This window comes from Carcharhinus amblyrhynchos, chromosome 2 (assembly GCF_965287045.1).
Source record: "Carcharhinus amblyrhynchos chromosome 2, sCarAmb.v2.hapA, whole genome shotgun sequence".
NCBI lineage: Eukaryota > Metazoa > Chordata > Chondrichthyes > Carcharhiniformes > Carcharhinidae > Carcharhinus > Carcharhinus amblyrhynchos.
Window position 1 is genome coordinate 101,539,199 of NC_137325.1, and position 17,170 is coordinate 101,556,368.

Sequence of the window (17,170 nt, forward strand, 5' to 3'; positions counted from 1 at the left end):
TTCATAACGTCGCTTTTTTGTTCCTTAGACAAATCACCACCTATATGAATTACAAACTGGCAAAAAGAAGTTGGCCGTTATTCTCCCATCCCGCTGCGCTAAAAAATTAGTGCAGTGGGCCGGAAGGATCGTACATTGGCCGGTTCGTGGGATTCCCATGGGCATTCACGCTTCTCAGCACTGGATTTTCAACACAGTCAGCTCCACAGTGCTGGAAATCGACAGGGAAACATGAAAATTATTTAAATAGTAATTTTCCTACAACTTAAAAGAGATTAGCGGGCCCAGGACTGGATTCTCCAGGCCGCTAGCCTCTCCCACCCTGCCAGAGTGTTTCAGTCCAGCAAGGTTTAGAGAATCTCCCCACTTTCGGGGAACTAGTGGCCCGACCCCGCTGGAGTGAAGGGAAGGCAATTGGGGCCCTTGGGGAGGGGGGGGGTTGGGCGGTGGGAGAGTTGGTGCCCCAGGGGTATGAGCACCCTGCCAGTGCCAGCCTGGCCCCCCGGCACTGCTCAAGGGGCAAAGTGTCCAAGCCCAGGGGTCACCTTAGCAGTATCCAGGGGCCATAGCGTAGTGTCAAGGGGATGAGGCCTAGGGAACGGGATCTAGGAGGCTACCAGTGGAGATGAAGAGGGCCGCTGCCACACTGCCATTGAGATCAAAGGGGGTAGGAGTAAGGACAGTGATCGGGGAATGCTGAGGTGGAGGGAAGGTCTGCTGGGGCCAGGGGGGTTGGAGGATTCTGCCAGGTGGAGGTCTGCTGGGGGTGAGTCTGCCTGAGGGGGTGTCTAAACTGCAGGGAGGGGCAATTGAGGGGGCAGCACTGTGGAGGTCGTGGGGCTGGCCAGCGATCGAGCTGGCTGTCAGTTTGGGACCCTGCGCATACGCAGAGGGCTGCTGGTTTCAGCTTCCTGGGTGGGAATATGTCCACCCGCTGAAATCTAATGATATTCATGCTGGTGGCTTCTGCAGTATACAGAGTGTGGGAGATTCCAGTCTGAACTGCCACTGAAAAAAAACAGCATGAATTACTCCAGCTTTCCCGCAAATTCAACACTTTGAATTTTTTGGGGACAATTTCCGCCCCTTGTATCTGTTTGGGTGTTATAAATGGATACAACTGACTGACGTTGTGGGCTTATTGAGTGCTTTATAGTAAGAAGTTGCTGAAATTATGTTATGGGCTAGGTGCCAGCATATGAACATTTAATATGCTTGTTTGAAAATTTCCCCAACATTATTTTAACGGAGACATTAACTGATTTACTTTAGAAGTGTGAACATTTCTATTAAAATACTGGAGAGGAGAATTCAGAGAAGGCGTATTTTAGAATCATGCAAAGAGATTTTCAGACTGAAGTCTTTATACTAAAGTGCATCCTTGACATCTTCATAGAAAGTATAGAAAATAATAAAACTGCAGTGAATGCCAATCATTACTTTTTAATTTCGATGATATAGAATTAATGTGAACATTTGCATTTTTATATCACTTTACCATATTGTGAGCATGTATTTCACAGAAATATTTTACTTACCTTCTGTGTTGTGCCACAGCATATGGATTGTTAATGTGGTAAGTGTTAGATGTTTTTGCATATGTAATTCCTCATACGTTAAGTTCTCAATCTTGTCTGTGCCATCAGGAAGGCACTAATCTGAAGGTGAAGGCTTCTCAACAAGAAGCGACATTAATGTCCATAGAGTGAGTTATTTTTGGGTATATATATAAAAATGCCTAGCGGTAGATTAAGTACTGGCAGAGGAGCGACCTGTCAATAGTTTCCTTTTCCACTACCTTGAACTATGAATGGCACATGAGAAATGTAATTGGAGGAGAACTAAACAAATAAAAAGAACCCTTAAGGGATCACAACATTCCACTGGAATCACAACTGGGAATAACAGTGCCATTTTGACAGCCTAACAACTGCAATAACATTTCAGGGCTTCACATTCATAAGAGGGTCAGCACTGCCATTCCTTATCTGAATCTGGCAAAGCTCTGGGCCTCAGAAAAATCAGGAGCTACTTGTTGTGAAAAAGTAACAGCTTCTGAATACTGAAAAAGTCTATGCATTAATGTTTCAAATGTCAATTCTGAACACTTTTTCAAGAGATCACTGCAATGTTAAATACTTGAATTTAAAATCCTTAGTCAAATTGGACAGATTATGTATTTTGGAAAAAAAAATTTGAGCCAGATTCTCCAACCTTGCCTGCAGCTGGGATTCACTGGTCCTGCTGCAGTGAACAGTGATTTGGCTGAGGGCCAAATTCTCCATTCTCACTGACAGCGATGGCAGGACGTGGACGGCTGGAGAATTCTGGCCATTGAGTGCTCCTCAAAAGGTAGGACAATTATAGGTCTTGCCTGTGTATTAAAACAAAGTATATGACATTCATCAATTGGAAGAAAACAGAACCACTTATGTCATTTGAAGAAACAGATCTTGCCCTTCCCCCACTGAGATATTTTTCACGCATCCCAGGGTTGTACACACCCATTGCTTAGAGTTATGGCTGTTTTGACTATTATGAGCTTGAATTAAAGGCTATGTGAAGTGTGTTTTAGAAAGATGTAAAATGTACCTCCTTCTCCAGATCCAGAGCCATTTTCTAGGGAAAAAAGACAAAAAACGACATTCAATTACTGTTAAATTCTAGAGCCTAGTTGTCATTTCACAAAACAATTTTAAGACAGTACATAGATTATCATTATTTTACTTCCTTTGAATAAATCTCAACCTGGTGCATCTAAAACAAGAATGCATTATTGCCATAAATCATAATATGTTACAGTACAACTCTGCACAGGGAATAAAGAATGGTTGACAAGCTGCAATATTATTGGAGGTTTGATCATATCAGTAATCACCAAAGTGAAGATTCATCAAGCTATGGTCTGAGATAACACAAACACTATAAACATTCATCTAGTCCCTGTTTGTTTTTTATAATTCCACAATGCAATCTGTTATTGTTCCACAATGAGTTTTGCTGTCCAGGCTTTTGTGATTGGGTTATGCACCAAATTGTGCTGAATTTCACCTGCTTCCGACACGTTGTTATCAAGTGATAAATGTATTCTGTTGTAGAGCTTTATCATACTACAACAAATTACAATGTTGCAGGAACAGAGACAGAAAAATCTGTAAATATACAGATCAGCACTTGACACTGAATCCTTGATTTTAACCCAGGGTGGGAATTGGCGGATGGTGGCTGAGGAGAAAGCCAACAAAAATAAAACTGGATGGAACACCCATCCCAGGATGCTAAAGGAGTTGGCCATGGAAATAGCAGAGGCATCAGTTGTCATCTTCCAAAAATTCAATAGATTCTGAAACAGACCCAGCAGATTGGAGGGTGGCAAATGTAACCCAGTTCATTAAAAAAGAATGGAGGGAGAAAACAGAGAGTTACAGACCAGTTCGTCTAACACCAGTAGTAGGGGAAATGCTGGAGTCCATCATAAAGAATGTGATAATAGAGCACTTAGGAACTTAGGTTGTGGATTAGGTTGGATCCCTGGAATTATTGAACTGGATTCTCAGGCCATATGTGCTCCCAAGATTGGAAATCCCCGCCCAAGTTCAATGGACCTTTGAATGGTCTGCTGAATTTCCTGTCTCCCTGTTAAGATTTCCATGGCGAGCGAGACAGGAGAATTCCGACCACTGTCTCCAAGACCAAACCCCTTTCACACCAAGACATATTGAGAGCTAGCCACAGCCATGTGGCTGCTGTACAATTCTTATTATAAATATCTTTTGCATTCACTAATGAAGTCTTTACATCATGAGTGTTTGGGACAAGCTGCCAGAGGTAGTAGTAGAGGCAGGTACAATTTTATCTTTTAAAAAGCATTTAGATAGTTTCATGGGTACGGTGGGTATAGAGGGATATGGACCGAATGCGGGCAATTGGGATTAGCTTAGGGGTTTTAAAAAGAAAAGGGTGGCATGGACAAGTTGGGCCGAAGGGCCTGTTTCCACGCTCTAAACCTCTATGACTCTATCAATATGACTGTAAATGGACATGGAGGGACAAGTCATTCATAAATATGTGAACCACTAGAGGAGTAGAGAGATGCTCCAGCAGTCAGTGTTGCCATCAAGAAATGTTTTTGAACTTGTTTAGCACTAAAGTACCTGATTGACCTGTTATCAACATAACTGATAGTTATTTTATTATTTATTTATTAGTGTCACAAATAGGCTCACATTAACACTGCAATGGCATTTCTGTGAAAAGACCCAATGGAAACAAATAATGATGAATCACCTGTGCCAGCAGAGGCACACATTATTGCAGTTCTTGTTGATGTCGATCCTGTAGAAGTATGTTAGATAACAAAATTATGCTGCTCTACAAGAAACAGAAAACCTCCTCGAGCACTCAATTTAGAATTACCCAACTCATGTACATAATGCTTAGCTAGTATTTAAAACTGAGTGTATTAGTTATTGAAGATTATATAAAGGGCTTAAAGGGGGAGGGATGTGGTGATTTCCCCTTTAAGGGCAACACAGTAGAGTAAGGATCAGCTGGCCTGGGTGACCAATTGGGGCTCAGAGTGTGGAATCGCCCCATGGAGAGACATTTTGGGAGCTAGCTACAGCCACGTGGCTGCTGTACAATTCTTATTATAAATATCTTTTGTGTTCACTAATGAAGTCTGTGAAAGTGCATCTTTACATCGTGAAGGACATAGCTGCCAAATCAGGCTTGTGGCAGGTAGTGAGAACACTATTGCGATCCCCATAGAGACTGTTAACTTTTAAAAATAAATTTAAACATCCAGTTCCTGGCGAAAAGAATGACACAACAAGATTTCATGTTCTAAAACATGGTAATAAATGACCAAAACAAAAACAATTTTCATTTCATAGGAAAATTATACCCTGAACTATAAAGAGGGACATTTCCTCTTTATACTTATCACACCACACTCTCCATGGAATTACAGATCTTAAAGCAAACAGTCCACATCTGTTCTCAGTTTTCAAAGAATTCGTGGTTCCCATTTCTCATTTTAATAACTTTAAATGCTTTCTTCATTTTTTGGATGTTTCTTAAATTCTCCACCAGCTGTGAAGCCTGTTTCAAAGGTTCTTCTTTCCCTTGATAATGCCAGGATGAATCGTGGAATAATTTGATGGATCTTCTTCAACTGGAGAATGTCTCCCTCTCACACCGTGCAACAAAACTAAACAGCCTCTTCTCTCTGCTGTCTGTCTGTAATGTTCATTCATTTGTAGGGAAGCCAGTAACCTAATCTAAAAAATGGTTTCCTCTACTCTTTTTCCCATGGCAACATGAAATACATTAATCTTGTATCTAGGTAGAAATGCTAATTAAGTAAATAAACAACACAACTGTTCCTTCAACACCTTTCTAGGACTTTGGGAGATTTAGAGCGTATTCATTGTATACTCAGAGACCACTGTCCATTGTTTGCACCTTCTTCTCAGTGAAACAAAGCCTTTCTTTGATCTCTAATAATCAAACTACCCAGGCTTACTGTCAGACAGACTGCAAAACTGTTCACATAACCCCCTTTATGACCCTAAATCTAATGCAAAATACCCAAAGTAAAATAATCTTATGGACCTCATAATTGTAACAACACAAAGGAAAAACCTAATCCTCACAAATCTGCTATCACAGATGCATCAATCCATCATAGTTTTGGTAGGAGTGAGTACTGTAGTTTCCTTGAAGAGACATAGTGCTATCTTCACTGAGAAATCTATTGTGCTATGTGGCATGACCAGCCTGCAAAATGGAATACATTGGGTATAACTTTTTGAAATATTTTTTAAATGTCCTGCTAGCGTGAAAACAGGAGAGTTGCTAATCTGTTTTTAGGGCATGTTTTCATACCAAATCTTATGCACTCAGTCTTTGAAGAAGTGGTCTAGACTGTACCTAGGCAGTAGGCCGCTAGAGGCAGGAGGCGGGCCTTAACTGGCCAGATAGCCACCATCTCAGATCAGAGCCACAAACTACCCATGTGCAGAAAAAGCAAAAGAAAAGCAGCTCTCCTCACAGAACACCCCCGGGCCAGATACAGCCTCCCCCTTCTCCCTTGGACATTCCTCAACATTCCTGATCCCCTCAACATTCCTGATCCTCTTCCCATCCCAACCTACGGACCACCTTTCACATGGTCCCGATGGCTGACTGACATGGCCCTCTCTCTCCCCTGCCCCCGATCATTGCAAAGGCACAAATCGTTGTCCAAACCCCCTGCCCCACGCACCCCCGCCACCCCCATTCCATCAGCACACCTGCAAGTGCTGACTTGGCTTCCTCTTCATGGTAACGTGGCAAACTGCATTAAATGCACTGGAATGCTCTAACGGGCGTGTGACTCACCTAAGCTGCCTGCAACTGATCTGCCGAAACAAGGGTGAGTGCCATAACAACTCCAAGCATGGACAGTCAGGCAGACAGTGCAGGAAGAAGTAGTCTCCAGGAAGACAGTTTCCTGTCTTTCAGATGCTGACCTGGTCAGGTTGCAGGAGACAGTGGAGGCAAGGTGGGATATCCTCTTCTCCCTAGCAGGACGCCATCCCATAGGAACACATGGAAACACATCCTGGGAGGCGGTGGCACAATATGTTGGTGCCAAGGCACTGGCCAGGAGAACCGGAAAACAATGCCGCAAAAAACTGAATGGCCTAATCCAGGCAGCAATGGTGAGGGTTTAACCTCATACAGCAACATCCCCCTAAATAACTCCTAGATACCGCCCCCCCCAGCACCCTGCATGCTTTCAACCCCTGACCCCCAAGCACCATCCTCCTCCTCCTCACAAGAGTATCACTACCCTTGCTGAGGGCCACACCCTGATACTCTGCAGGACGGTAGCTTCACAGCTTTAGGGTCCTGGGTTCGATTCCTGGCTTGGGCCACTGTCTGTGTGGAGCTTGCACAATCTCCTCCTGTCTGCGTGGGTTTCCTCCGGGTGCTCCGGTTTCCTCCCACAGTCCAAAGATGTGCAGGTTAGGTGGATTGGCCATGATAAATTGCCCCTTGGTGTCCGGAGATGCATAGGTTAGAGGGATTAGTGGATAAATTTGTAGGGATGTGGGGGTAGGGCCTGGGTGGGATTGTGGTCGGTGCAGACTCGATGGGCCGAATGGCCTCTTTCTGTACTATAGGGATTCTATGACAGCTCTATGACATGACTCATGCCATCAGATTTTACATGGCTCCTTCTTTCCTCACAGGAGAAGAATGCCCATAATCACGGGGAGAAGGTGATGAAGGGGGGTGATGTGCCGAGATCTGGGTCGCCACCCCCTTTGAGGGGCGGGAACTGGAGCTTGTGGGAGAGGAGGGGATGAGGACTATCAGTGACCGCATGGTCAGGCTAGAGTGCAGAGCACCTGCCAATCCTCCACTCGTTGGAGAAATCTCAAGAAAGTTGCATGCAGCCCAGATTCCTCTCCCTCCTTTGCACTTAGCCTTGTGTCCTGTGTTGCAGGAAGGGATCCCCACATGCTAAGGCCATTTGGCATACTGGCCCCCAATCATCCTGCCCCTGACAGCTCGGAAGATGCCTCGGAGGAAACCGATGAAGGAACCTTGGAAGCCGGCACCAATGTTGCGCCAACTTCCACCTCGCAACTTACTATCCTAGAGACTCACATTGGTAGGTCAAGTTAGTGGTGAGGCTTCAGGGTCACTCTCTGGTGAGCACGACACATCTGCTCTTGTACATTGGATGGAGGAGTGAACGTCCGAGGCCTCTGGCAGATGGGGGCCTGCCGGAAGTGAGGACTCAGCTGGCCCCAGGCTACATGCTGGGCCTCTGTGATCACTTCTCCCTCAGCTGCTGGAGATGCAGCAACAGAGCCAGGGAATGCAGGCGGGGCTGATGGCCACATTGGACCAAGTGCAAGGCTGTTGGGAGGAGTCCCAAAGCTTTCAGGTGGGCCAGCTATTGCCTGTCTAGCCTGCTTCCCAGGCCACCACCTCAAGGGTGGCATCTGCAGTGGAAAGCCTGGGCAGGAAATTCTCACCCTGAGTTGCAGGGTCCAAGCGATGACTGCGTCACAGCAGGCCACAACTGAGGCACTCAACAAGCTTCTTGAGATTCTGCTGCCCATGACTGAGAGGCAGGAGACCCAGTGGGACAGCGCTGAGACACAACAGAGTATGGCAGCAGCCTTTGAGAATGTGGCCCAGTCACAGAGGGTCATGGCTAAGGGACTGTAGAGCTTGGCCCAGTCTCAGAGGGGACTTGCTGCTGTCACTGAAAGGTGGCCCCCAACTCAGAAGGCCATCACAGAGGGCTTGGCTATCCCTGCACCCTGGGCTCCTCCTCAAAGACCTCCAGGACATCAGAACTCCTCAATATAAAACTGTCATGCATGCTGCCGGGGTGTCTGACGTAGACATGCATGATGTTCAGCTGATGGTCACACACCAGCTGCACATTTATTGAATGGAAGCCCTTTCTCTTCATGAATCTTCATTGGGGTCTTAAGGGCAACGTTAGTTCATGCTATAGCCCCTTGCATATTAGGCTTTCCCACAATGGCCATGAATGCTGCAGCCCAGGCTTCCTGCTGGGCCAGGTCCAGGTCAAATTTAATAAACTGGCCAACCCGGGCATATAGGGCATCTGTGACCTCCTTCACACATTTGTGGAGAGATGATTGGGAAATGCCCCAAAAGGTCTCCACTGGCAGTCTGGAAGGACTGTGTGGCATAAAGGTTTAAGGCAGCCGTCACTTTCACAGCCACTGGGAGTGGGCGCTGCCCTGTGACCCGAGGTGCCAGGTCCTGCAACACATGACACAAGTGTCGCACTGTCTCCTTTCTGAGCCACAATGACCGACAGTTGTTCAAAGGGCACTCGCGTGTGGAACTGCTGGGGTCTCCACTCCCTCCTTCTCCTGTACCCTACCTTGGGAGAAATGGCGGCTACACCCTGCCTCCGGCAGCCATCTCTCTCTGCTCCGACAAGTGGTAAGGCCTGAGCCATCCTCTACCCACAATTCACCCTCCTGCTCCATCTACTCAGTTCCCGCAGCAACCAAAAGAACAGCGAGATTAATGGGTTGCATCACAAAAGCCATCTCGTCAATCCGAAGAGCAGGGGGAATATTTGGGGAAGGGGAGAGACATATGCAGAGTCAAAGAGCTCTGCTCACACCCAGCCCAGCAACACACAGTCCCCAAACCACTCCCCCCTCACAGACCCCCAGCAACACACACTCCTCATATCCCCCTACAGAAACCAGCAACACACACTCCCCATACCACCCCCATAAACACCCAGGAAAACACACTCCCCATACCACCCCACAGACACCCAGCAACACACACTCCCCATACCACCCCCATAAACACCCAGCAACACACACACTCTCCATTCCCCCCCCCACAGACACCCAGCAACACATATTCTCCATAGCCCCTGCAGCCCCCAGAATGGCAACACCACCCCTCACACACAAGCACACATCCAGAACCAATGCAATAATGGCCACAGACACTGCTGCTTGTCAAGACCTGAGGCTGCAGCACTGCCACTTCAGAGAGTTCCCAGCCCATCTCCCACCTCCAATAGTGCTTGCCGCTGCAACCACTGGGCTCCAGAGTCAGCACTAAGACCTGAGGTCAGCATTCTGACCTGGGTCCATCCTGAGAGGCCAAAGTTGAGCCCCAAGAACAACAGCAGTCTTGCACCCAAATCCCTCCACACACAGTCTCACAGCACCCCCAACCCAAAATGCAACATGGCCACCACGAAACAACCCCTCCCTTAAGCAGCACGGAGCAGTGTGAAAGCAGAGATTACCTCCTCGCTCACCCTCACTGATCAAGCCTGAATGCAACTTTTATACTTGAAGTGTTTTCCTGACCAATCTGGCTTCAATGAGTTTGGGGTCGATTGGGGTCATTAAGGCAGGTGAGCTGGGATGATTGGGAGTGAAGCTCGCTAATTACATTATGAGGACTGCAAGAAAATTGTAAATTGATGTTTCACCTATTTTGGGCAGCCATATTTTGTTTGCACCCATATACCCAGATGGGAAAGGGTATAAAAATGGACACCATTCCTGCTCATCGCATCACACCAATTTTACAACTTTTTCCCATTGCAAAACAGGCATGATGAGGTCATAAAAGTCCACCCAGTCAGTTCGGGTCGAGCAGTTTAATCTGGTAACCATGAGTTGCTATGGGCCATCATCAGCAATAGGAATGTATTCCACACAATCCATAACCTCAATGCGTGGCATATCCCCCACTGGATCATTGCCATCAGGGGATCAAACCTGGTTCAATGATGAATGCAGAAGAATGGCAAGAGTAGAATTAAGCATAACTAAAAATGCAGTGCCAATTATGACATAGAACTGCACGCACAGCAAACAGTGGAAAAGCGTACTATACACAGAGCTAAGTGATCCCATAACCAATGGATCTGATCAGATTTGCAATCCTGTCACATCCAATCGTGAATGGTGATGGACAATGAAACAATTATTACGGACATGAAGACGATATGAACATTTTCCTCTTCAATGACGTTGGCCCACAGCACGAGAGCAAAAGATAAGTAGCATTTGTAACCATCTTCACCCAAAATCATTGGGTGGGTGATCCATCTCAGCCCCTTCCCAGAATGACAGATGGCAATCTTCAGCCAACTGAATTCACTTCATGTGATATCAAGGAATTTTGAGGGTGCTGGAAATAAAATAAAAGCAAAGGCTGTGGACCTCAGTAACATCCCAGCTGGAGTGCTGAATGTCTATACTCCAGAATTACCCTCACTGCCTACTGTATGGTTGCTGTATGACACTGGCATCCATCTGGCCATGTGCAAAATTACCCAGGTATGTTCTGTCCACAAAAAGCAGGAAATCCAATCCAGTCAAATACTGACTCATCAGCCTGCTTGAAATCACCAGCACAAAATGCAAGTTGTTGTCAACAGTGTTATCAAGTGGCTCTTACTTGCCGGTAATGTAACCCATCAATGCTCAGTTAGAGCTCCTTGCTGAGCCTCATTACAGCCATGGTCCAAATGTAGAAAATAGAAAGCTGATTTCTGCAGTGTAAAGGGCGATGGGTAAATGTCTACATTATCGGTGATGTAAGATCACATGTCAGCAGAGCCAAATGAGGGATAGTTCACTGTGAAGCCTCGTGCTAAGTTTTGCCCGCTATGTCTTGTTAGATTATTTAACAAACAGTAAATTTGGCAACAACCTTACCTCCAGAAATCCTTACTTATCCTAACCAAGGACAATATAAGCTAAGACCACAATAACAATGACAGAAGTCTCAGAGGTGAGGCAAGATTGATTGATCTGAAAATCAAGGCTGCGTTTGTCCAGCTTTAGCATCAAGGAGTCTTAATAAAAGTGAAGCGCTCAGGGATCAGGTGAAAAGCTCCACTGGTTGGCAACATACCAACCACAAAGAAAGATGGTTCCGCTCGTTGGAGGTCAATCATCTCAGTCCCAGAACATTACCAGAGGATGTTTTCAAGACAGTGTCCCAGGTTCAATTATCTTCAGCTGCTTCATCGATAAATTTTCTCCATTGTAAGATCAGATATCGGATGTTGGTTAATAATTGCACATTATTAAGTTCCATTTGCAACTCTTCAGACTCTGAAGCAGTCCATGTCCACCTGCAGCAAGACCTGGATAACATTCAGGCTTGGATGCATAAGTGATGAGTAACACTCACAATAGCCTTTTTTTTATTCATGGGATATGAATGTCACAGGCAAGGCAAGTATTTATTGACCATCCGTAATTGCCCTTAACTGGGCCAGCCATTAATATGGTGTCAGAAGCAGAAAATCAAAGAATAGGAATTCTGCAATTGATGACTCACCTCCTGACTCCTTAAAGTTTGTCCACCATCTACAAGAGCCTTGTCAGGAGTGTGATAGCGTATCCTCTGCTTGACTGGACGAGCACAGCTCCAACAAAGATGTTCAACACCATCCAGAACAAAGCAGTCCACATGACTGGCACTAATTCACCACCTTAAACATTCACATCCTCAACCAAAGTTTCTTTGATAGCACCTCCCAAACACATGAACACTATAACTCAGGAGGACAAGGACAGCAAGTGCATGGGAACACCACCATCTGCAAGTTCTCCTCTGAGTCACATAGCATCCTGACTTGGAAATCTTTGCTGTTCCTTTATTGTCTCCTGGTCAAAACTTTGGAAGCCTCTCCCTTGTAGCACTTTTGCTCTTGAGCGTATTTTCCACTCCTGTTTTCAGTGGGTGAGATCAGTGGTGGGAGTGGAAAGGACCATAGGAGGCCCAGAACATGATTTACATCAATGTTATTTCCCATTGCAATTGTCTGCACCTCACGCCAATGATATAACAGGGATCCTGACATTGAATGTCGGGAAGCCTAATAGAGTGCATTAAAATCTAATTATCAGGCCTCTGTGTCTGATAATCCCCCCATCACATAATCCATTCATACTTAATGTGAATCACCACAGATTTTCTATGGCATGGACCTGGTGAGCAGAACCCGCCAGTGGAGTTCAGGTGGGTGCAAGAGTGCGCCATTCAGGGTGGAGAGAATCATGTCTGGGCATTGCCCTGTGGTGAGGGGTGGGGGAATAGTCGTTTTCAGTGGGGTGAAGTTTGGGGACTTCTTTACTTTTTCGTATTTAGGCACACATTTAAAAAAATCTTTTCAAACCTAAGTTGCTCAATCAGAGCCATCGTGATGTCATGGGACCGGTCCCTTCCTTTTTTGGGCTATGAACTGAACGATATGGCAGAGAAAGCTGCCATTGGGGCCAACGGGTTTAGTGCTGTGACGGACAGTGACCCAAGCTGGGAATCGAAGCCGGGTCCCTGGCACTGTGAGGCAGCGGTGCTAATCACTGTGCCATTGTGGCGTCCCGATCACTAAGACTGCAGTGTTTCAAGAAATCAGCTCATCACCATCTTCTCAATGCAATTAGAGATGGACAATAAATGCTGGCCTTGCCAATAATGTGTATATCTGGCAATTGCAAAAGGCTTGGGCAGAATTTCCTGTTGCAGTGACTAAGTCCAGTGGTGGTAGTGAAAGTTGTGGTGACTTCCACTGGAGAGCTGGGGTGGCTGAACACATGAGACCCTGTCCTAATCAGCTCATTAATTTGCAGCTACGAGGAGCACACCAAATTTCCTGGTGGGATGAGCAGGAAGTGGCACGTATCATCATCACCTCAAAGTTTCCAAACTCTAGGTGACATATTTGAACAGCACCCGGACAGCCATTCACTCTTCAGCTCAGTTCCTAGTGTTCCCTCTCCCCATCCTGACTCAGTTTCACCTATACCCTCTACCCAGCCTTGGCTTGTGTGACAGGTAGCTTGACACCTCTCAGTGAAGGTGTGGAAGAAACATGAAAGCAGTGTCTAGCGACCTGAAAGTCCAGGAAGAGATCACACTTGCCAGGCGCACGCCGCCTATGTACAGTAGAATATTCTGGATTCCCACTGTTTTGCCACTTAATTTGGAGGGGACACAAGATACTGGTGTGTTGACCTTTAATGTGTATTCATGAGTTGCAAATGGGGATTCGAACATAGCTCAACAGGGCACTTCACCTGCCTTTCATCCACCAGGAATGTTGAGAGAACAAGATTCAAAACCAATTGCTCAACTTTGGGAAGCTGATTGTGGGCCTCCTGCCAAAAATTGCTCCCCATTTGCCATGACTCCTTCTGCTGGCGCACCTTGAAATTTCCACACTTTAAACAATTCTTCCATATTGCCTATTACAATTACTTTGCCTGCTGACATTACTTAATCACTCGACAACAACAACTTGTATTTATCTCGTGCCTTGGAAGTAATAAAGCATCCAAAGAACCTTTATAAGAGCAAGATGAAACAAATTTTGACATGAAGGAGACATAAGAACATAAGAACATAAGAAATAGGAGCAGGAGTAGGCCATCTAGCCCTTCGAGCCTACCCCGCCATTCAATAAGATCATGGCTGATCTGTCGCTGCTCAGTTCCACTTTCCCGCCCTCTCCCCATAACCCTTAATCCCCTCTCTTATCAAAAACCCATCAACCCGCGTCTTAAAAATATTTAGCGAGGCAGCCTCCACCACTTCAACGGGCAGAGAATTCCAGAGATTCACCACCCTTTGAGTGAAGAAGTTCCTCCTCAACTCCGTTCTAAACCACCCCCCTTTTATCTTGAGGCTGTGCCCCCTAGTCCTACTGTCTTTTTTGAGCGGGAAGAGTCTCTCCACCTCTATCCTATCCATCCCATTCATCATCTTATACGTCTCAATGAGATCTCCCCTCATTCTTCTAAACTCTAATGAGTACAAGCCCAGTTTATTCAGCCTCTCCTCATAGCTCCAAAATCTTGGTCAAAGAGATAGATTTAAGAATGGTCTCATAAGAGGAAAGAAGGGTAGTGAGTTGGAGAGGTTCAGGGCGAGAATTCCAGAGCTTAGGGTAACTGCTGCCGGAATCAGAGGAATGCAGGTATCTCAGAGGGTGATGGGGCTGATAGAGATTACAGAGATGGGAAGGAGACAGGGGAAAGGAGAGATTTGAAACAATGGTGAAAATTATAACATTGAGATTCTGCCTAACCAGCAGACAACGCAAGTCAGGGAGAATTTTTTTTAAAAGTGCGTAAAAATTTCTGTAAACTTCCTACAGATCCGGAGAACTGGATTTGGTGCAAGTTGGGCTACAGAGTTTTGGATGATGTCCTGTGCATGGAATGTAAAATTTGGGACACCATTGGAATAGTCAAGTGTAGCTCATTGCACTTCAGCATTGCATAAAATCAATGTTTTTAAAGCATGGAGATTCTTTAATTGCAAGAATTGCATGTTTTTAACTTTCATCAATGCCACTAAGGAAATAAAATCTGTCATGCTGGTGTGAGTCCAGTTAGGGAACTAGGCATGGACATAAATACTACCTTTTAACTTTGCCCACATTCTAAAAACAAGTAAAACAAATATTAACCTAATGTGTCTGTTTAACTATACAGTCTTGAACTTTCTCCATTTAAATTATTGGTCGGGCACTAAGTTAAAGAAAAAGTTGTGTGAGAGTTTTGGTGAACTTCATACAATCTGATAATGAAGCAGGAATAGGTAATCTTCTAAGCTTCAGTTAAACTTGGACTGCTGAAATTAATGACTTTAACCTTTTGATTCTTGATGTTTTAACCTGACACCTTTCACAAATTGTGATGCAAAACTGAACAGATTTACTCCATGAACTTGGCCTGCTCCCAGCCAGAAGCAAGTACTTTGCAAATCAACTCACTCCTGAAAATGTCAAGTACATCGCCTGAGAGTTTGCATCAGAAGTTTCAAACTCTTTCAATGACTTGTTTCTGGCTAACAGCACACCACTGAAATTATATTAAAATTGTGCTTTTGACACAACTAACTGCTAAAATATTATTTATTGTTCCAGCCCACAGCGATTTGAGCCAGTGCTTTGTAAAGTATGGTTTCACACAGTTACTAGCATGTGAATGAAAGCAGACAGCAAAATATTAAACCAAACCAAAGAGAATTTCTAATTAAATAACATAAAGCCAAGGTGGAGGCTGTAACGAGGAGAAATGTCACACGCAAGTGTTCCTTTTGATTGCTGGGAATGTAGAATGATGTGGAGAAATTGTATAGAGGTATCGATAAAGGGCAGATTTCCCACAGCTGAAGGCAGCTGGTTCAGCAAGTAACACTTGATTCCATGCTGTGAGGCTGAGAGTTGACAGGAGGGGAAGTGGTGTCATGAAGCTTCATCATCTAAATTCTTTCCTCACTTTTCACATCGATACAGAATTGAGCTGCAGCCAAAGCAACTTGAGTTTCTGACCTAAATCTGGAGGTCTGACTGAACTGCTAGTAACAATAGTAGAATGACTGCAGTCATCTCCCTGACAAGATAAGATAATGGACTGCGGCATCGGCTGGCATCTTCATCAGATCAAGTGAGATATATTAATTGAAATAAGTGAACCCACCATTACGAGATGACCATACTCAAGTGTTACCAACCAAAATTCTACAATAATTCACAGGCATGTTTGGAACAGAGGATATTATATTCTGCACTTTTAGGATAAAAGGACATGAAGTAATAGCACCTGAGGGTGGGGTGCAAACAACGTAATAGGTTTATTCAGTAGCTGTTAACTTTGAAAAGGTTTGATCTAGACTGCAGTAAACCCGTAAAGCAACCAATGATGTCACAAACTATACACATGACTCAACCCTTAAAACTCCAAATACACAACATCCCTCCCCCTTTACTTCTAATGTCCCAAAACAACAAATAACCATAGTACATTTACATAATCATCCAAGCATATATACGAGGGCAGACAATGAATCAGTGTGCAGTAATAATACAGTTAACAGGAAAGATGATCTGGTGGGCATCTATTCCACACTGGTTACCTGTACACTTCAGGGATTTGATTGTTCTTAACCTTAGAGGTATTCCCCAGTTCTTCAGAGGATACCTCTACCCTGGAAGGTGTAATAGTCCCTTTTACAGAAGGAAGGCTGGTAGCAACAAGGGATCCTTCAGTAATCTCAGTTTCTGCTGATTGACCCAAAGTTGCAGTCACAGTATCTGATGGTATGGATGACAGTTCATCCTGAGGTAGTTCTGGCATTCTCAGTATTGATACATTGCTGCATGTAGCTAACAACTGATCCACATGTTGTCTCCACACAAACTCACCTTCAGTTTGTATTGTACAGGAGAGAGGGCCAGTTTGAGCTAATATGGCTTGCAGGAACCCGCTTTTCACTCGCGGTATAGCCGGGTGCCAAAACCTGCTCTCCTTGAGGGTGGTACAGTAGTTAGTACTGTATAGGGAGAATGCATGGGTGGGATTGTTGTCGGTGCTGGCTCAATGGGCTGAATGGCTTTCTTCTACACTGTAGGATTCTATGATGTTTCATTTGGGCCTGTGAAGTCAATGTGCATTGGGAATTGATTGCTGGCCTAGCAACCATAAACAAAGATGTATTTCCTGGGAAAGTCTGTATCCCACATCCCATCAGACTTCCTGCATCATCTTGGCCCACTGCTAAAACACAGGTCCATTGCCATACTTTTCAACTGTGGTGGGGAACGGCTGCACCCCACAAA

General features: G+C 45.0%; 1 protein-coding gene across 1 annotated transcript in view; it reads right to left on the reverse strand.

The window, feature by feature from the left end:
* Positions 1-17,170, reverse strand: part of tmeff1b (transmembrane protein with EGF-like and two follistatin-like domains 1b) — a 246,300-nt gene that overhangs the window by 116,843 nt on the left and 112,287 nt on the right. The window contains exon 4 of the mRNA XM_080209917.1: positions 2,593-2,619. Within this exon, the coding sequence (XP_080066043.1) occupies positions 2,593-2,619 (27 nt within the window). The remainder of the gene's footprint in view (positions 1-2,592; positions 2,620-17,170) is intronic.